At 38.9% G+C, this 22,662-nt stretch overlaps 1 protein-coding gene across 6 annotated transcripts in view; it reads right to left on the bottom strand.

Annotated features, from left to right (window-relative positions):
* LOC140726699 (disks large homolog 2-like) overlaps positions 1–22,662 on the bottom strand; it is a 797,667-nt gene that overhangs the window by 516,222 nt on the left and 258,783 nt on the right. For all 6 annotated transcript variants that reach the window (XM_073043428.1, XM_073043429.1, XM_073043430.1 and 3 more), the window contains one exon: positions 13,063–13,179. In XM_073043428.1, the coding sequence (XP_072899529.1) occupies positions 13,063–13,179 (117 nt within the window). The remainder of the gene's footprint in view (positions 1–13,062; positions 13,180–22,662) is intronic.

Here is a 22,662-nt window from a genome sequence, read left to right as displayed (position 1 = left end):
TCCTCCCTCACCACCATTCAGGGCCCCAGACAGTCCTTCCAGGTGAGGCGACACTTCACCTGTGAGTCGGCTGGTGTGATATACTGCGTCCGGTGCTCCCGGTGTGGCCTTTTATATATTGGTGAGACCCGACACAGACTGGGAGACTGTTTCGCTGAACACCAACGCTCAGTCTGCCAGAGAAAGCAGGATCTCCCAGTGGCCACACATTTTAATTCCATGTCCCATTCCCATTTTGATATGTCTATCCATGGCCTCCTCTACTGTCAAAATGAATCCAAACTCAGGTTGGAGGAACACCACCTTATAAATCGGCTGGGTAGCCTCCAACCTGATGGCATGAACATTGACTTCTCTAACTTCTGTTAATGCCCCTCCTCCCCTTCTTACCCCATCCCTGACATATTTAGTTGTTTGCCTGTTCTCCATCTCCCTCTGGTGCTTCCCCCCTCCCCCTTTCTTTCTCCTGAGGCCTCCCGTCCCATGATCCTTTCCCTTCTCCAGCTCTGTATCACTTTCGCCAATCACCTTTCCAGCTCTTAGCTTCATCCCACCCCCTCCGGTCTTCTCCTATCATTTCGCATTTCCCCCTGCCCCAACTACTTTCAAATCTCTTACTATCTTTCCTTTCGGTTAGTCCTGATGAACCTGCTGCCTGGCCTGCTGTGTTCCACCAGCATTTTGTGTGTGTTGTTTGAATTTCCAGCATCTGCAGATTTCCTCGTGTTGCTCATGATCTCTATGCTCATTTTCCAGCACTATCCGAATTGGCCCATAACATTTCCTCTTAATACATATCTAAATTGCTTCTCAATAGGATTTCATCTTGTTCTTTTTCAATATTCATATTGTTACAATCTTGGAAAATGTTTGAAAACAAAAATGAAGGAGAATTGAGTGCTCGCTGGGGAACAGACAAGTAATGTACCACAACATAATGCAACTATTAAAACCTAAAGTACTAGAACACAAATAAACATCTGGAGTAATAATGTTCATCTGCCCAGCAAAAACTATTTTATTCATCAGGGCAAGGCTGGTGATTAGTGCACACAACTACATATCACTTAATTGTTTTATCAAGTTTCTCTCTGTTTATTTGGTTCCTGTGGAGTACAAAATAAATTAAAAGTATGCCTGGAGACAGCATAAATCATCACCCATACAAGTGATGTGCTGATGCCCCATTAATGTAGCAAAGACTCCTAAATGATGCTGCAATGATACAGTATCAAAGAAATTTAAGGCACTGTAAGCTTGACTGCATAGAAATTACTGTTACGATCTTGGAAAATATTTAAAACATAAATGTGTATATATACACAACCACAAACACAAGAGATTCTACAGATGCTGCAAGGGTGAGCTTCAGATACAGATAGAAAGATTAAGGTTGGTTGCGGAGAAGGAGGAAAGGGAGCATGAGCTCCAGATACTCCAGATAAAGGAGATAGAAGCTGCAAGGCAGAGGGAGGACAGAGAGAAAGAGAAGCAGTTTGCGCTGGAAATGGAGAGGTTAAAGGCATCACAGGGAAGAGACCGAGCAGCAAACCCAAATGAGGGGTTCAAGATTGGTCAGGAGATCCAGTTAGTACCTCCATTTGAGGAGATGGATGTCGATAAGTTCTTCCTTCATTTTGAGAAAGTGGCTGTGAATCAGAACTGGCATAAGGGGCAATGGGCTGTTCTGTTACAGAGAGTACCTAGAGGGAAGGCTCAACAAGCGCATTCGGCATTGTCTATGGAGGAGTCTAAGGATTACGAGGAAGTAAAAAGGGCTGTATTGAGGAGTTACGAGTTGGTGCCAGAGGGTTACCGGCAGAAGTTCCGGAACTTGAGAAAGCCGTGGAACCACATGTATTTAGAGTTTGCCCGTGAGATGCAAATGAATTGTGAGTGTTGGTGCGCCTCAAAAGGGGTCGTTGGAGATTATGATAAACTATTACAGTGAATACTGATGGAGCAGTTCAAAGGTTGTATCCCTGAGAGTATGAAGACGTACTTGGATGAGAAGGAGACAGTGACTCTGTCTGCGACTGCCAAATTAGCAGACGAGTATGCCTTAACCCACAAAACAAAGTTTTCCCTAAATAAGAGCTACCAGAAAGGCAGTAGGGATGGCAGAGAAAGCCCACTGGCTAAGGCAGAGAATAAGCCGGGAGCTAGTAGAAAAGGTAGGGAGGAGGAAAAACAGGCTGACAGGAAGGTTCCCAACTTTACGTGTTATAATTGTGGGAAAGCTGGTCATATAGCATCTAAGTGCTTTGCTCTGAAGAAGGAGACAGGAAAAGGGAAAACGGCAATCCCGACTGGTTGCACTGAGTCGGTCAGCAGATCGATGAGGAAGTCAAAGGTAGGTACAGCACAAGAGGGGCATGAGAAGTTTATCTCGGAAGGGACAGTGTCTGTGAAGGAAGGAGAAACCCCAGTTCCAGTGCGGATCTGGAGAGATACTGGGGTTGATCAGTCATTGATTCTAAGGAAGATGTTAGAATAAGGAAAGTTGAGTTTGGTGTCAGAACTGTTGAGCAAAGTATAACTGTTAGCTGAACAGTGGCTTGTTAACAAGGTGCCTGTGAGTCAATTACAGTTTGTTTTGGAATTTAAGGATAAACAACTTGATGTTGTTCAAGGATGTGATTTGGAGAGGCAGAACTTGAAGTGTTGTTTTGATCAAGAGGGATCACCTGCAGATGTTAAACTGGAAACTAACAGAATTAAAGATCCTGAAGATAAAATTAATGACCTGCTTAAAATTAATGAGTGGTGTGGAAGTTCAGCAACTGGGCTTAGTTTGGAAAACATTGGTGATAAGATAGCTCCTGTGAAAGGAGTCTGTGAAGGCCTATTCCAAGCTGGTGAGCAAGCTAACCACGTGAGAGTTAAGTGGAAAAGAGGCAAGGGTTGACCAAATGCCACTTTGAATAACAGGATCTGGTTTTGCGGGAATTTGGTTTTTTTTTTAACAAAGAATGTGAATAATAAAGACAACATCATGGAAGATTGAATGTTAAGTTTGAAAGTAAAATAGAGATTAGTATTTGCACAAACTTCTGTAATGTACCACAGTATAGTCACACATGTATTGGTTCACACTTTGTAATATACACCTAAGCTAAGAACATAATCCCTTGGTATTTTTGGCTAACATAAAAAATAAAAATAGGAGGTTAATAAGTTGGAGTCTGTTGTTACAGGAATTCAATATTAAAATACAACATGTAAAGGGGAATGAGAATGTAATTGCTGACTGTTTATCCAGATGTTAATTTGAAAGTGTACTTGTATTATTCTTGTAGTTAAGACCACTTCTGTATTTTGTTAAACTCTGTAATTCAGTAATATGCTTTATTAGTTAATTTTCACCCTGGTGAAAATTTCCAGAAGGATGGGGGTGTTATGAGTGATGGACAGACCTGATGGAAATGGGGTGCAGAGTTAACGATTCCCAACCCCCTCTCCTGAGAACTACAAACTATTGCTGTTGCTATGCTGCTATTGAGAGAGAGAGAGAGATAAAACCCAGGCAAGAACATTTGCTACAGATAAGAGGGGGAGAGAGACTGTTGATTTACTGTATTATGACTCTTCCTGGATTATTTACCTTCCACTCCAAGGACTTTACTTTGCTCATTAACATTCCTCAGGAGATAGCAGGAGTGGCCTGATTTGATGAACGCGGTCATTCAGAGTTGATGGATAGCTGAGACCCCGTGAGTGGGGATAAAAAGACAGGTCTGGAGAGACACCCTTCAGACACACCAGTGGACACTGACTGAGTGTTGGGAACCCACAGAAAGGTGGGGGCTTCAGAGACCGAACCAGGAGATCGGTCAGTAAAGCTCACAGTGTTACGGTAGGGCCGGTGGGGACTTGTGTATGTGTCCACTCATGCCAGAGTGACGAGTCCACCACAGAAGAACGGTCTAGCTGAAGAACAGAGGGGTCATAACTGAATGACCACAATGATACGACGGATTAAGAAGGCCACAAAAAGGTTTGCCTGCCGCAACTGTTGCTGTTACATCTCGCTCGCTCTCTCTCTCTCTCTCCAACGATTTCAACACAACAACCATAACTACTTCAGCATTTATGAACTGAACTCTATACTTTCCTATGACAATTCATTTACCCCTAGACATCGATAGAGCTTGTTTATTATTGATTATTGATTATTATTATTCCTACACTTTTAGGTTTATTACTGCTGACTTGTTTTATATGTATATTTGCATTTTGATATTGTATTGTGTAGTTTACTAATAAACACCGTTAGGTTGGTACCACCAGACTCCAACGGATCCTTCTTTCTCTGCTGGTCAGACACCCAGTTACGGGGTACATAACAAGCCGAAATCCGATGTGTCGGTATTTCAGTGGAGTAAAGGAAATTACAGTGGCATGAGAGAGGAACTGGCCAAAGTTGACTGGAAAGGGACACTAGCGGGAAGGATGGCAGAGCAGTAGTAGCTGGAGTTTATGCGAGAAGTGAGGAAGGTGCAAGACAGATACATTCCAAAGAAAAAGAAATTTTCGAATGGAAAAAGGATGCAACCGAGGCTGACAAGAGAAGTCAAAGCCAAAGTAAAAGCAAAGCAGAGGGCATACATGGAAGCAAATCTTAGTGGGAAGACAGAGGGTCGGGAAGTTTTTAAAAGCTTACAAAAGGAAACTAAGAAGGTCATTAAGAAGGAAAAGATGAACTATGAAAGGAAGCTAGCAAATGTTATGTGTATTTTCTGGTTTAGTCTATTTTGTTATATGCTTTGTTGATATCATTCTGGAGGAACGTTGTCTTATTTTTTAACTGCATTGCATTTGTGGTTTTTAAATGACAATAAACTGAATCTGAATCTGAAATAATATCAAAGAGGATACTAAAATCTTTTTCAAGTATATAAAGAGTAAAAGACAGGTGAGAGTAGATAGAGGACTGATAGAAAATGATGCTGAAGAAATTGTAATGGGAGATAAGGAGATGGCGAAGGAACTGAAGGAGTATTTTGCATCAGTCTTCACTGAGGAAGACATCAGCAATATACCAGACATTCAAGGATGTCAGGGAAGAGGAGTGTGCGCAGTCACAATTACGACAGAGAAAGTACTCAGGAAGCTGAATAGTCTAAGGGTAGATAAATCTCCTGGACCAGATGGAATGCACTCTCGTGTTCTGAAGGAAGTAGCAGTGAAGATTGCGGAGGCATTAGCAATGATCTTTCAAAAGTCAATAGATTCTGGCCTGGTTCCGGAGGACTGGAAGATTGCAAATGTCGCTCTGCTACTTAAGAAGGGGGCAAGGAAGCAAAAAGAAAATTATAGACCTGTTAGCTTGACATCTGTGGTTGGGAAGTTGTTGGATTCGATTGTCAAGGATGAGGTTACAGAGTACCTGGAGGCATATGACAAGATAGGCAGAACTCAGCATGGTTTCCTCAAAAGAAAATCCTGCCGGACAAACCTAGTGCAATTTTTTGAGGAAATTACAAGTAGGCTAGACAAGGGAGATGTAGTGGATGTTGTGTATTTGGATTTTCAGAAGGCCTTTGACAAGGTGCCGCACATGAGGCTGCTAAACAAGATAAGACCCCATGGAATTAAGGGAAAGTTACATATGTGGATAGAGCGTTGGTTGATTGGCAGGAAACAGAGAGTGGGAATAAAAGGATCCCATTCTGGTTGGCTGCCGATTTCCAGTGGTGTTCCGCAGGGGTCCGTATTGGGGCCGCTTCTTTTTACGTTGTACATCAATGATTGGGATTATGGAACAGATGGCTTTGTGGCTAAGTATGCTGATGATACAAAGATAGGTGGAGGTGCTGGTAGTGCTGAGGAAACAGAGAGTCTGCAGAGAGACTTGGATAGATTGGAGGAATGGGCAAAGAAGTGGCAAATGAATTACAATGTCAGAAAGTGTATGGTCATGCACTTTGGTAGAAGAAATAAATGGGCAGACTATTATTTAAATGGGGAGAGAATTCAAAGTTCTGAGATGCAACGGGACTTGGGAGTTCTCGTGCAGGATACCCTTAAGGTTAACCTCCAGGTTGAGTCGGTGGTGAAGAAGGCGAATGCAATGTTGGCATTCATTTCTAGAGGAATAGAGTATAGGAGCAGGGATTTGATGTTGAGGCTCTATAAGGCACTGGTAAGACCTCACTTGGAGTACTGTGTGCAGTTTTGTGAAAAGGATGTGCTGACGTTGGAGAGCATTCAGAGAAGATTCACTAGAATGATTCCGGGAATGAGAGGGTTAACAACTGAGGAACATTTGACCACTCTTGGACTGTACTCCTTTGAGTTTAGAAGAATGAGGGGGGACCTCATAGAAACATTTCGAATGTTGAAAGACATGGACAGAGTGGATGTGGCAAAGTTGTTTCCCATGGTGGGGGAGTCTAGTATGAGAGGGCATGACTTGAGGATTGCAGGGCGCCCATTTAGAACGGTAATGCAAAAAAATGTTTTTAGCCATAGGGTGGTGAATCTGTGGAATTTGTTGCCACGGGTGGCAATGGTGGCCCAGTCATTGGGTGTAGTTAAGGCAGAGGTTGATAGGTATCTGAGTAGTCAGGGCATCAAAGGTTATGGTGAGAAGGCGAGGGAATGGGACTAAAGGGGAGATTGGATCAGCTCATGATGAAATGGCAGAGCAGACTCGATGGGCCGAATGGCCACCTTCTGCTCCTTTGTCTTATGGTCTAAAATGACTATTGTTGCACCTTGATAGTTGAATGGCAATTGTTGTGTTGCAATCATTCTCTTGAAAATAACTATTTTTTCAAATTAGTCAAAAGAATGGCTCTGTGCTCTTACGTTTGCATTAAATTTTCCCTTGGCAAGAAAATTTATCATGATATTAATCATCATTTGAATGGGGTCACCAACTATGAGGTAAAAGCTAAGTGTATGAGTCAGCTTATTTAATTTTGTTTTAATGTTTTAATTACATTATGTTTAATTAAACCCATTGAACTGCTTTTAAATGCATCTGGAAACCTTTCAAAGTAGCACTCCATCAAAGCCTACTAGGGCAGATGTGTGGCTTTATAAAATATGTTGCAAAAGGTCAACTTTCAACTCAAGCGCATTTCACCTCTAAGGCAGAAATCAATCTTTTTTCCCTTACACCACAATGTCATGTATTCCCTCCTTCCATCTACTCCGTATTTTGTCTTCACTTCCCCTTAACCACAGCAATTTCTCTGTTCCATATAACTTAACTCAGAAATTGAATAATTAAGAGTTTTCAGATTTGCTAGTATTAAGTATATGCATCATTATTTTGATTTTGGTAAGTTAGTGTGACTGAATTGTTTTGGTTAAAAGCCTCACAATATTGCAATAATTTGAAAACAAAAATTATCTAGATCAAGGTTGTGTGAAGTACAAATCTTGATAGATAAATTATTTGATAAATAATTTGATAGATGAATTTTTCTTAACTTCTTATCTTTCCCTTTCTATTTACAAATCCTTCTCTGTAGCACATTTTCCTAATAAAACGCTCTAAGGAAAGTATCATTCTGCAGCAGATCACCTATTGGTGCTGAAAGATCTCGTGTTTATAAAGTGAAATATATAAAACTCAGATGTTTTGCAGTATACTATACATTAGTCACAGAAATTATCACAAGAAATATCCTTGCATAAAAGCACTTAAAACAGAGTGGAAACTATAGAAAACATTAAGATGACTTAACCTTGTGAAACAAATGCATTTTAAAAATTAGTTCATAGCTTCTGAGATCAAAGTAGCATCAGATACTATGAACAATATCCTCAGGTGCAAATTAAAAATCCAGATACAGTACTTAATTTTTTTCTAACATCAGAAAATGTTATAAGCAATAATGCATTTTAATTAATTTCTTGTGTTACAAATTAAAATATTCCATACCACAATTCGTTATAACTAAACTGTTATATCATCTATCAACAATAACCTTTCCTGTGGATAGTTACTGTTCAAATTCCCTATTTTTTGATATTAGAACATATTCTACTGTGAAATTATGAATCTTACCAATGATATATTTTTCTTTCTGGCATTATTCACAAATCTTCGGCCTAATTTTTTGACACACCAGATAGAGGCCAGCATCTTTAACACAATCCACACAACAATTTATCCACAGCTTCATAAACAAGACAAAGAATTATTGCCATCAAGTATTGAGGTACTCATGTTGTACCTGGCCCTTTTCCAATTGTTTTTTTTGTTCTGAAAGTCCTTAAGTTAGCCTAGGTGCATCTACATCCTATCAACAGAAGACAAGAATGAGGTACTTTTGCAGCGAGCTTACATCTCCTCTGCTAACTGCCTGTCTGCAGTTTCTTTAAACAAGATGTGTGCGAGAAGGAAACAAAATAATTGGAAACAGAATCCGGAACTTGAAGGATTAGATTATCACATTTAAAATGAAGCGTATAATGTTCCATTTTCCTTCTCCAATGACTATTGTTTTTCTGTGTAGCTGGGAAGCAGCCAACTTCCCAACCTGAAGACGGTCATTGATGCAGCTAGTGGAAATACTCCAAAACATCTCATCTACCAGCACAAAACAACACTGTGGTGAAACAATAAACAACAAAAGCAAAAGTCAGAGGCTTTTTCCCAGGGCTGAAATGGCTGCCACAAGAGGACATGGTTTTAAGGTGCTGGGGAGTAGGTACAGAGGAGATGTCAGGGGTAAGTTTTTCATTCAGAGAGTGGTGAATGCGTGGAATGGGCTGCCGGCAACGGTGGTGGAGGCAGATATGATAGGGTCTTTTAAGAGGCTTTTAGATAGGTACATAAAACTTAGAAAAATAGAGGGCTATGGGGAAGTCTAGTAACTTCTAGGTTAGGGACATGTTCGGCACAACTTTGTGGGCCAAAGGGTCTGAATTGTGCTGTGGGTTTTCTATGTTTCTAAGAAGGATCTACACACCACCTACAGGTTACACTGTCACTTTTGTGCTAATCAGTTAAGAGGCACCTCTCCCCATGAAAACAGAAAGACCATCATTATTCATCATAGAACTGGGTTTCAGTGAGATTGTTTGAATGCCAATGACATTCTGCCTGAATTAAGCATAGGACCTGTTGAGTACTAGGCACATCCATAGACCAGAGCAAATCAAACTAGTTACTAATAAATAGTGCCTGTTATAGCTATGTCCTGTGTGAAATTTCATGCACCTCAAATAAATTAGCTGGCCATCATTTTACTGTTTCTGGTGGTTCAGAAGTCAAATGCAAATAAGGACTGGCCACAAAGTGTTTCAAACTTTATAGAAACTGCATCAGACTATAGTTCCAACCAGAATACCCAACTGCTATTCAAAATTAATTTTGAATCCATCATTATCTCACTCTAGATTACCTTTCCCCATGTATGTTGTTTAACATGCAGAAACACCAACCAATTAACAGCCATCCCAGCCATCATTCTGTAAACATGATTTCAATATGAACAGATACGTAACAGACTGTTCTCGGTACAGAAACTGTTGAGATACTTCAGAGATGTGACTCTGTCATAGTGCAAAGATATTGAGAAAATGTTAATGAAACATAGAAGAGTATGGCACAGAAAAAGGTCTTTTGGCCCATAACATGATACAGCTTAATTTGCACATCTGCCAGTTTGTGACTAATATCACTCAATTCCCTGCCTGTTCATATGTCTGTCTAAATGCCTCTTAAACATTGCTATCTTATGGTCTGCAATATTTATAGATTCACTGGTGGAACACTTATCATTTTTCAATATATCAAGAATAGAACATCAGAGTTTCCTGTAAACAGATGAACAGTGTTCCTAATGGGTCTGATTGATGTGTAGTTTTCATATATGACAGACTTTTTTTTCAAGATATTCATTTATAAACATATGTATGCAACTATGAAAAACACTACTGTATGCCCTGGTTCCTTAAGGTTGTTATGGGGGGGTGGGGGTGGCAGCAATGAGACAAAGCTCCCACTACCTATTAATGCTCCCAATGGCATGTGCATCAAATAGCCTCTGACAACCAAGCCCAGCTCCTGGCCTTCACATGTTGCTTAGCTACTAAGCCAGACAGAATTGTTTCTACTGACAGGAGAAGGGGAAAAGGTGGGTTACTGGCACCCTAAAACCAGTGGCTTTGGGCAGATGGGGTGAGGGGTGATTAGCCATGGTTGGCAGCTCATCTAAGAGAAGAACAACACTAATCTCAAACCTCTGCTGCCTTGTGGCTATACCCACTCATGGGGAAATACTCAGGAGTAAACCCTGAGGGAATAATCTGGAGCTGGAGTCCCTAAGGCTGTCCTATATTGAGTTCAGTGCTGATTGGCAACCCCTGCGATGCTGCTGTTACCAAACTGTATCGGTCTCAGCTGTTCCTTTGGGTTCATCAGATGCGTGGAGAGGGGAAGCTAGCTACACGGACAACAGCATGCTCTCCATATTGTACTGCCCAGGTTTGCGTGTATAGACAGCTAGAATGCAGTATCCATGGTTAACTCTGACCGATGGAGGCTGTCACATTGTATGACCTATTGTGAACATAGGATTCAGCACCAATTTTCAGATGATGGAAAAAAAATAATAGGAATATTCTCCTGATTAAATATTGATTAACTTCTACTTTGATTTTCTTGTCAAAACTCCTTAAGCAATGCACAATTCAGCGCTACCAAACAACTTAATTCTATCCCAAGACTTAATGATAAAGAAGTGAATAGTGTAATAAATTTGTTTTTTATTTGCCTATTCCTGGGAAAGAGTCTACAATCTGAAAACCAGTTTTACTGAGGATCACATATATGCACACAAATCTGCTTTGGAGACAAAAACAAGGATGGATGAAGACAAAAAAATCATGGCACTTCTATTACTATAGGTAAATGTAAATTATAAGCAATCTATATACAGTACAAATAATGTGCTAAGCACTGAGTTAAACCAATGGCAATAGTGGGTATTACCTATTTTTTCAACATACTGTAAGCATGAAAATATTTCAGCTCAAAAGTTAACAAAAATGAAATGTCATTAGCTCCACGTGTAATGAAAAGACATCAAAGTAAATGTTAATTACGAGATGCATAGGATTGCCAAAATATTTGTATTTCCCTTTCATCTTTTACTCTAAAATGAGACTAATATTAAAATTCTCTTCCCTGAAGGCACACCTTGGAATGAAGGATGCCTTACTTTCACTTACTTTTATGATGCTCATACGAACCACAGAATCTTCCATAAATGGAGGAGCTGATAGCTGATGTGCAGGCAGTTGGTTAGTTGTAAAGTGGTCCATTACCCTCCACTACTTATACAGGATTTCCATGAGCTGGTAAATGTATGGATCTAAGGTGCTCAATACCATTCCACATTCCCCTATTCCACTTTAAGCTGTCATGAGCCAGAGATTCCCAAGGACTCTGTGGAGATATTGCACTTTTTCCAGGGAGGTTTTGAGCACATCCTTGAACTTTTGCCCCTGTCCACCTAATGAGCACTTCCCATTAAAGAGCTTTGAATGCAGTGTCTGTTTTGGAAATATGCTGTCAGGCATAATGTGCTCTGCCCAAACTAGCCACTTGAGTGAAACTAGGGCCTTACTGTTGGGGAGTTTATATTTATATCTCTCATGATGTGGAAAGAGACAATTCAGTAAATCAAGTCTAATTTGGCTCTCAGAGGAATCTTAATATTCCACTCTTTTTCTGGGTCTCTTTGCCTTGTGAATATATTGGGTGGCCTTCCCCTATTTTATTGGACCAAGATCGTGATCAGTGCCTGGAGTCCAGGGGTGGTTTCTCAAGTGAGTAGGAATTCGGAGTTCTTCCAACAACAGCAACAATTAAGTAGTGACTAGGGATTATGAGCCCTGAAATTGTTGTGACTTGCTATATACTATTTTGTGTGGTCTATCTATATTTTCTATTTAATGATAAAAAATTAGGTTTAAGTTACTTTGTTGTACTTTCATCAAAATGCCAATAATCAAGTTTCTCCCTTTCACATGGGAACAAACTGTTTTAGCCAAAATCATAAAAAAAAGGATTCCTAACTATAACCTAGTACATTATGTGATCGCCATCATTCTTGACCTCTCTGTAGAATTTGACATATTTGATTAAAGGACTTTCCTCACATTCTAATCATCCAAACTCTACTTATGTGGATTGTCCTTACTTTGTTCCAGTCATACCTATACAATTGCCAGCAGTAATTTCACTTTTCATTACTGGAGACTTACTTTGCACCATTAATTTTTTTCATCTCTTAACTGCTCCTTGTCAATATTCTCCAAGGATATAAAGTTAGCTTCTTCCTTCCAATGCCAAAGATAGGTTTTTTATATAAAAAATTCTTTTCCAATATTTGATTTTCTTAAGTGATGAAATTAATAGATTAGAATTACTGTTAACACATTACTCTTGCCACCAATGTATTCTCTGCCCAATCACCACTAGCTTGACCCAGTCTTTCAAAGGAGCCATTAAACTAAACTTGCTCTGTCACGGATATGCAAGATCCTAAGGTACAATTGGAAGAAGAGCTGAAGATTTCACTCCAATGTTTACTCCTCAAAAATATAATTTAAACAGACTGCTTGCTCAGTAATCTCAATATATTTTCTGGATCATGATAATGCATGATATAATTACTATGTTTCCTGCAGTGACTATGTTTTTTAAAAAAACGGGCAATGGCTATAACTTACTCTTGGATATCATTCAAAATACATGTTCTTTAATTTGCCCTTTTTACCAGTAAGTTCCAACTATTAGGTTTAGTGTTATCATGAACAAAATATTGACAATTTAAGAATCGAGGATGTTAAAGTTAAGCAAGGTTTAAACTATGCACTTTAAACTATGACCTTACAAGCATGAACAAAAACATGCTGTGAATTTATTACTATAGCTTCAAGAAAAAATACCCATGTTGCTACTATTTTAGAAAGGATTTACTGTTTATTAGGTGACTAGACCTGAGGCCAGCCTATTTGAAAATGGTCTCAACAACTGGAAGAGTTCAGATATATTTTTTAATGGGTTCACTGGCTAAAGTTGAAACTGACCTGATGGGATTCAGTGCCTTCTTTAAAGTTCACAGCATCTTCAAACTCCTGATCATATTGCTGTTCTTCCATGTCAGTCAAGTCAAGCAGCTGGGCTTGTACATCACAGGGATTAACCTAATAACCAGAGGCAAGAGCGATGTCATAACACAAAAACATTATCTGACATTCAGCAGCATCTCTTTAACATATTATGTGTAATACTTCTGACTTTCAGTTGCAGCATATAAAGCAGCACCTGAGGCTTCACATGAACCTCTGATCAATTTCCCCCTATGTAGCAAAGGGTTACAAATGTTTAACATCTGATTGTCTTACCCATGTAGTGACTGAATTGATATGGTAACACCAAATTCAATTGCAGTAATTGCTTGCAACAAATAGACCTAAACTTAAAGAAACTTTGTATGAATGTGTGTTGCATACAATATACATCATGGATGTGCCACCACTTTGAGAAAAATGGCTTGTATTGGTTATACAAAGGAGGTTATGGCAATAGGAGAGCATTGACACAAAAAGCAACAACGTGACTAAGAATGAAATCACTGACACTCCAATAAATGCTGGGAAATAGAACCACATCAACTATAATGAATAGTCTCTTTCAACAGTGATAATACAAGTGGAAAACAAACTTAAAAACTGCAATTATACTTTATCTTAGTTCATTATTCATATTTTATTAAGAATATTAACACAGGCTCAGCTCTGAAAGTGCTAATAGGTACAATGGCAGAGCTCCAGAACCCAAAAAAAAATGCACAGCCAACATTCAATTAAGGATGTTAACCCACTCCATCCAAACTAAGATATTCCTTCCAACTGATATATATAGGCATTAAAGCACCACAAAATTTCAAAAATGCAACAGCAATATGAGCACCATTCATATTACTGAGTTACATCATAGACGTAAATGCATACCATCACAGAAATCAGTCTTTACTCGGTTTAATTCACTATTTATAAAACATTAGATCACCATATAGAAATTAGGACCTTAAGAATATTAAAGCCTTATGGATCTGAACTAGTCTTACCCCTGGGATACACCTGCCAAGGTTAAAATTTGCATAGGTTTGGCCTTTTCCACAAAATTCAAAAGAATTCAAATCCTGCTCAATCATCAGTAAAGTGATAGAGGGGGTGATTGACAGGGCTATTGTTACTCAATAATAACTTCTGCACTGATGTTCAGATAACACAAGTACACATGCAGATCAGATTCACCCATGGTTAAAATTTCAAATGATCCAAAACATTGAAACTTAATCAGAAAGATTTTTTTCAGAAAAGCAAATCAGGTTGAAATTACAAGAATACAAGTAAACAAGTGTTGCAACTAAAATCAAATAAACTCCAGTATACTTGAAGAGAGAAGTAAAATCCTTCCTGTGAGCCGATCCGGCCAAAGAATTATGAACAAATGAGCCCCACCTAATATTACTAGGAGCCTGTACTCTACTTTTAAATGGAGGGATCTGCAAAATATTTATCAAGCTCACACAAAGTGCACTGCAGATGCTGGGGTCAAATCAACACGTATAACAAGCTGGAGGAACTCAGCAGGTCGGACAGCTTCCGTGGAAACAAGCAGTCAACATTTCAGCCAGATCCTGATGAAAGGGCTCGGCCCGAAACGTTGACTGCTCGTTTCCACGGATGCTATTCGACCTGCTGAGTTCCTCCAGTTTGTTGTACGTGTTGCATTTACCAAGTTCAACCCTGAACTAATAACCCAATCCCATTGTACTATATCCTGGAGCTGGTCAATACAAAAGCTAGTTATTAGCAGATCTCCCTTTCAGCAGGTGGCTTTTCTGCTATCCAACAGACATAATTGTTATACACAAACAATAAGAAACTAACTGTTCCATACTTTAACTTCATACAATATAATGCTAAACTGTCAGCTAAACATTTTCTAGGAATGGATCTCTTTCAGAAATCAGTAAACATGACTTGAATCTCCCAATTCAAATGAATCTGCCTCTCATGAACTATGAATAAACTGGCCTATATTCCAGTGATTCAGTTTAAGATGGAAATCCCAGTGAATTTATTTGTATAAACTGCAAATTATAAACAGCTCCATTAATATTAGAATTCATGAAATCACTTATCCAAAAGTACTGTTTTATAACACAACATACTCCAAGCAAGTTAGCTGAACGTTTAAGGAAAGCTGAGATAAAACAAGAAATACTTAAAATACTCAAATTAAGTAGCATTAGTGCAAACAGAAACAACACTCAAGTTTTACACTGAAGATCATTTATCAGAATTGGAAAGTGAGGAAAATAATTATTTTTAAGTTACAGGGAAGTTAGATGCAGGTAGGCAGGACAAAGAGAATATCTCTGAAAGGGCAAGACCAGAGAACATTGTAAATATCACTATTAATACCTTTGCTCCATCTGCCACAAAAGGCGGGATTTCCAGTGGCCACCCGTTTTAATTCTACTTGTCATTCTCATATGTTGGTCCATGGCCCCTTCTACTGTCACAATGAGGCCATTCTCAGGTTGCAGGAAGAACATCTCATATTCCATCTGGGCAGCCTTCAACCTGATGGTATGAACATTGATTTCTCTAACTTCTAGTAATTTCCGCCCTCTGTCCAACCATGTTCTCTCTTTTTCCATTCTGGCTCCTCTCACCCATTTTCTTCTCCTTACCTGCCCATCACCTCCTTCTGGTGCCCCTCCTCTTTCCCTTTCCACTGTTCTCTCCCATCAGATTCCTTCCTCTTCCACCTATCAACTCCCATCTTCTCACTTCAACCCCTCCCGAGACTTTCTTCCTCACCTGTTCTCGCCTATCCCTGCTGGCTCATACTCATTCCCCTCCCTCCATTTTTTTTTCATTAAGGCTTCTTCCCCCTTCCTTTCCAGTCCTGATGAAAGGTGACCACCTGAAATGTCAACTGCTTATTTCACTCCATAAATGGTACCTAGCCTGCTGAATTCCTCCAGTACTTCATCTATGTTGCACTGTAAATATCAACATTCCCTGAGCAACTCCAGTGTCCCAATGTCAAAGGCGTTCCCTTTGTACTACCCTCTCTTCCCAAACCTCTCTATAACTTAAATCTAATTGATTTTCTCACTTTTCCAATTTGAGGAAGGTATTTGATCTAAAATGTTAACTTTGTTTCTCTTTCTACAGATGCTGCATGGTCTGCTGAGTGCTTTCCGCATTTGATGTTTTTATTTGTATTAGCCCAATTTCTAAGTTATTTTATTAAACGTTCAATGCAAAATTGAGTTTCCAAGAATGATACATATATTTATCTGGACAAATAGTAATTGTTACATTATAAAGGTACTAAAGCAAACATAGCCATATAAATATTTACTGTGCCATACAACCAAGTCAACATTTCCTGACAAAGATGGAAAAGGAGAAAATTAGCAAAGGCAATGGAATATAATAGCTAGTTATCCTAGAGTGACCAACAAGGACTGCTCCTGAAACAAAGTCCAAATACACCCATAATACAGTAAAAAAAAACATACAGCATGTGGAATGGTATCATTCAGTGTGCCTACTGCAAACATCACTTCAATATACTACAGTAATTTCTTACTTGAAGTGTCCAGGCAAATTTTAGGAGTAAGGCAAAGCATGATGTCTAGAAATTCATAACTTGATTTCAATAGAACAAAATTTTAAAAGCAGAGAAGCCCATGTTGCTGGTTAGTGTGCTCAGTGCTACAATTTAAATTGGGTCTCTAAGCAATCAATTTACAATATATAAGACTAATCTATTGTTGTAAGATTTAATAACTATTTGTATTGAAGGTGATTTTGTCTAAGTTCTATGATAGATTGTTGGGTAGCCTTAATAATAAATAGATTTGTTTTAAAATGCAGACACAGGAAATGTAAATTAAAAACATAATGCTGGAATTGCTCAGCTGATCAGGAAGCATCTGGAAAGAGGAACAGAATTGATGCTTCAGATCAAAAGCCTTGATCATACCCTTCAGCTGATGAAAGGACTTATTTCTGTTTCTCTTTCCCATATTTAACAATAAGCTCATCTGCCTGGGAGCTAAACTTAGTGAATCCACTTTATTTGGCTCAGGTGCAAGGAAAATAGAACAAGTACTTTGTCAAATCAAACTAAAGAATAAAATGAATTTACCAGTTCATTCCTAAAGAATAATATATTGTTCAGATATCATTAAAAGGGTCTATCGAATAATGCTTTAATAATACAATAATAATCAAATATATGCTTTTCTTTAAATATTTCTAACCAAAAACAAAGATAAAATACCTGAGGTCAACTATCTGACCTGAGCTGCCATTTCTTTACTATAATTTTCCTAGTCTAGGCAGGTTGATGCATGGCAACCTATGCCACATGGTTTTAAAAATAAAACACAAAAGACAAGTGATGTTATAATAATCATCACTTACAGACTCTTGCTTCAGTGGGCAGAAATGACTACATTGCAGTTGAGTCATTCAAGAAACTAGGAATAAGATCATAAAACAAGATTACAGTAAAATTAAGAAAGTACTGCTGAATATCATGCTTCAAAATAATGCTTACTTTTATTTTTATTTGAGATATAACGCAAAATAAGCCCTTCCTGCCATGTCACCCAGCAAACCCCGATTTAACACTCGCCTAGCCATGAGACAACTATAATGACCAATTTACCTATCAACCAATACCTCGTTGGATTGTGGGACAAAACTAGAGCACCCGGAGGAAACTCATATGGCAACAGGGAGAACGTACAAACTCCTTACAGACATGGTGTGTTGAACCCAGTTTGCTGGTACTGGAACTGGAGGGTAATTTTAATTGAAACTGGGTGAATGATATTCATGAACTGCAAACAAAGTTAGTTCAGCATACTAGCTTAAAAATTGAGAGTTCTGAAAATCTTGAAAGAATCAGCAGTTATTTGTTTTGCATTGTGGTTCTTAGATATCACTGAAACAGATGCACAAGAGGTAGAACTAAGATAACCACATTTCCAAAAATACATCAAATTGAGAAACATAATCCTCAAATCTCTGTCAAAACTTCCACACAATAAAAATAGAATGCCAAAACCAGTAAGGCTTTTAATGTAAACAGTAAAGGGATGAAAATATTATTTCTCTTGCAAGCCAAAGAATATCATATGAGAAAAACAGAATTTATTTATTCAGTTCCCTTAAAACACATGTCAGAAAAATTAAAATCAATATAATTGCCACTCTACCCTACAAAGCACAAGACTAGAACAGAAGCTCCAGATGTTGGTTAAAAACCAAAAGACGGCAACTGAAAAAGCACTAAGTAGAGAAAAGGTAAGCTAGCCCATGATATAAAAGAGAATACCTTAAGTTTTTTTCAGATATATAAACAGTGAAAGAGAGGCAAGAATGGACATTGTGTTACTAGAAAATGATGCTGGAGAGGTAGTAATGGAGGACAACAAAAAATGGCAGACAAACTAAATTTTGTATCAGTCTTCACTATGGAGACACCAGCAGTATGCCTAAAATTCGAGAGTGTCAGGGGTCAGCAATGAGTGTAATTGCTATTACTAAGAAGGTGCTTGGGAAGTTGGAAGGTCTGTAGGTATATAAGTCAATGGACCAGATGGAATACACCCCAGGATTCCAAAAGAGGTAGCTGAAGAGATTGTGGAGGCAGTACTGGTGATCTTTCAAGAAGCACTAGATTCTGGAAAGGTTCTAAAGGACTGGGAAATTGTCAATGTCACTCCACTCTTTAAGAACAGAGGGGGGCAAAAGAAAGGAAATTATAGGCCAGTTAGCCTGACCTCAGTGCTTGAGAAGATATTGGAGTCTATTATTAAGGATGAGGTTTCAGGGTACTCAGAGGCACATGATCAAATAGACCAAAGTCAGGTGAAATCTTGCCTGACAGATCTGTTGGAATTCTTTGAGGAAATGACAGACATGATAGGCAAAGGACAGTCAATGTTGTTTACTTGAAAACGCCTTTGACAAAGTGCTGCACATGAGGCTGTTTAACAAGGTACAGCCCATGATATTACAGTAAAGATATTAGCATGGATATAAGATCGGCTGACTTGCAAGAGAAAATTAATGGGAATAAAGGGGGCCTTTTCTGGTTGACTTCTGATGACTGGCAGCATTCCACAGAGGTTGGTATTAGGACCACTACTTTTCATATTATATGTTAATGATCTAGATGATGGAATTGATGGCTTTTTGGGCAACTTTGAGGACAATTCAAAGACAGGTGGAGGGGCAGATAGTATTAAGAAAGCAGGAAATTTGAAATGGCAAATCCAATACAGTGTAGTGAGGTGTAGGACCATGCACTTTGGTAGAAGGAATAAAGGCACAGATTATTTTCTAAATGGGAGCAAATTCAGAAATCAGAACTGCAAAGGGACTTGGGAGTCCTTGTGCAGGATTGTGTAGGATAGTTCTTGGCTTTTAATCACTGAAGTTTAAAATAATGAGCAGGAATATCATTAAAGCCTAGCAATTAATGAAAGGTCTAGATTGAGTGGGCATGGGGACAATGTTTCCTATAGTAGGAGATTCTAGGTCCAAAGAACAGCACCTCAGAATACTAGAACATCCCTTTAAAACACAGATGAGGAGGAATTTCTTCAGCCAGAGGGTGGTAAATCTATCGAATTTATTGCCACAGATGGCTGTGGAGGCCAAGTCATTGAGTATATTTAGAATGGAGGTTGATAAGCTGTTGATTAGTAAGGGCATAAAAGGTTACATGCAGAAGGCAGGAGAATGGGGTTGACAGGGATAATGAATCAGCATTGAATTGAATTGACTTTACTTCTTACATCCTTCACATACATGAGTAAACATCTTTATGTTATGTCTCCATCTGAATGTGCAATGTGCAAATTATAGTAATTTATAATAAATAGTATGTACAGTAAGATCTATATAGAACAGAACAAAACAATCTACATAGCTTAGAAATACAATTGTGTCAGTGTAAATTAATCAGCCTGATGGCCTGATGGAAGAAGCTGTCCTGGAGCCAGTTGGTCCTGGCTTTAATACTGCAGTACTGTTTCCCAAATGGTAGCAGCTGAAACAGTTTGTGGTTGGGGTGACTCGGGTCCCCTATGATCTTTTGGGTCCTTCTTATGCACCTGTCACTGTAAATGTCCTGAATAGTGGGAAGTTCAGAACCACAGATGTGCTGGGCTGTCTGCACCACTCTCTGCAGAGTCCTGTGATTGAGGGAAGTACAATTCCCATACCAGGCAGTGGTACAGCCAGTCAGGATGCTCTCAGTTGGGTCCCTGTATAAAGCCCTTAGGATTTGGGGACTCATGCCGAACTTCTTCAACCATCTGAGGTGAAAGAGGCACTGTTGTGCTTTTTTTTTTACCATACAGCTGATATGTACAAGTCAAGTGAGGTCCTAGGTAATGTGTATACTGAGGAACTTAAAGCTGGTCACCCTTTCAACCCCAGATCCATTGATGTCAATAGGGATGAGCCAGTCTCCATTCCTCCAGTAGTCCACAACCAGCTCCTTTGTTTTTGCATCATTGAGGGAGAAGTTGTTTCCTTGACACCACTGCGTCAGAGTGATGACTTCTTCTTTGTAGGTTGCCTCGTTATTATTTGAGATAAGGCCAATCAATGTGACATCATCTGCAAATTTAATTAGCAGATTGGAGTGTGACAGGATGCCAGACATTCAGACATGTTACTTTGGCCTTTTTAGGTACAGGGACAATAGTGGATGTTTTGAAGCAGGAAGGCACTCTACGCTAGGAGAGGGAGAGATTAAAAATTTCTGCAAACACACCAGCCAGTTGTGCCACACACATTCTGAGTACCTACCCTGGGATACCGTTCAGACTGATGAAATGGTGGAGCAGATTCAATGGGCAAATGCCCTAAGCTCCTATGTCATATGGTCTTATAATGTCCATCACCATTCAGGACTATTAATACACAAAATCAAGATGTGTACCATTTCTTTACACCCATTAACATCCACTCCCAATTAATCATTCATTACAATACCCTAATCCTCGTGCTTCATCTACCACCGATGAAAAGTAGTGCTAAGAAAAGACTAAGGAAAGGGTAACTAAGAAAATAATTTACGTTGGTTCTACCCAAATGCATTAAGTACGGGAAATCTGAACTGAGATTTTATTAGAATTTACTAAGGCTATAAGTAGTTGAATAGATAAAGGTGGAGAAGAGAATTTGTTCTACTTGAACTTACAAAAGGTACAGTACATAAGGTATATACTTTGTACTTCCCTAAGTACATGTAAGATGTTGTAATTATATGGGAAATTAAAAAGTTATATGGACAAAAGCAGTTTATTGCAACATAGGTTACAGCATGACTAGGTTACAAGACAGATTTTTATTATAAATATGAACAAGCAAATTATAATGACAACATAAACCTCCATTGACAGAAGGTGCATTTGATAACAACATTGTACATGTGTTTACATTTAACTCACACACACAGATTTATACAACAAAAAACTAAAATGGTTTATATAATCCCGAACAAGAGAAAATATGCAGATGCTGAAAATCCAAGCAACACACACAGAATGCTGGATGAACTCAGCAGGCTAAGCAGCATCTATAGAAAAAAATACAATCAGTGTTTCAGGCTGAGACTGGAGAGAAAAAATAATGAGGGGTAGATTTAAAAGGTGGGGGAGGGGAATGAGAAACACAAGGTGATAGCTGACAACAGGAGGGTGAGGGATGAAGTAAAGAGCTGGAAAGTTGATTGGTTAAAGAGACACAGGACTGGAGAGGGGGGAGGGGGAGTCTGACAGGAGAAAACAGAAGGCCATGGAAGAAAGAAGAGGGTGCTGGAGCACCAGAGGGAGGCAATTGGCAGACAAGGAGATAAAGTGAGAAAGGGAAAATGGGATGGGGACTGGTGAAGGTGAAAGAAATCTACTCTTCATCTTTTTTTCTCCAGTCCTGCCGAAGTGTCTCGGCTTGAAATGGCAACTGTGCTTTTTTCTATAGATGCTGCCTGACCTGCTGAGTTCCTCCAGCAATTTGTGTGTTTGCTATACAATCCCTTACGTACTCCACAAAAGCTTTGACTTGAGTCATTTGTTATACCACTGTAACTGTTCTATGACTGAAATAATATATACCCAGCAAGGCACTTTCTTCTGATCTCCAGCATAACAAGAACTCATTCCTTATGTTCATCTGGCTTTTGTGCTGACAAAAGATGAAATTACAAAGATATGGCCAGATTTTTAGAAGGAAGTGCTAACAGCTTTGCATGTAACTGTCAGTATTTCCCTGCAAAACTGCCACCAATTTCAGGAGAGAATCAGAATCAAGTTTATTATCACTACATACAGTACACTGTCATGATGTTTATTGTTTTGCAGCAGCAGTACAGTGCAATACATAAGAATTACTCCAAGTTATAATAATAAATATATTAAAAAATAATCACTGCAAAAAGAAAATAAAATAGTGAAGTATTGTTCATGGATTCATGAGACATTCAGAAATCTGATGGTGGAGATGAAGCTGTTCCCAAAACATAGCATGTACGTCTTCAGGCTCCTGTAACTCACTCTGATGGTAGTAATA

The sequence above is a fragment of the Hemitrygon akajei genome, chromosome 4 (assembly GCF_048418815.1).
Source record: "Hemitrygon akajei chromosome 4, sHemAka1.3, whole genome shotgun sequence".
NCBI classification, from domain to species: Eukaryota; Metazoa; Chordata; class Chondrichthyes; order Myliobatiformes; family Dasyatidae; genus Hemitrygon; species Hemitrygon akajei.
Note: the sequence above shows the minus strand (reverse complement) of the source record. Positions and strands in the feature narration are given on the sequence as shown.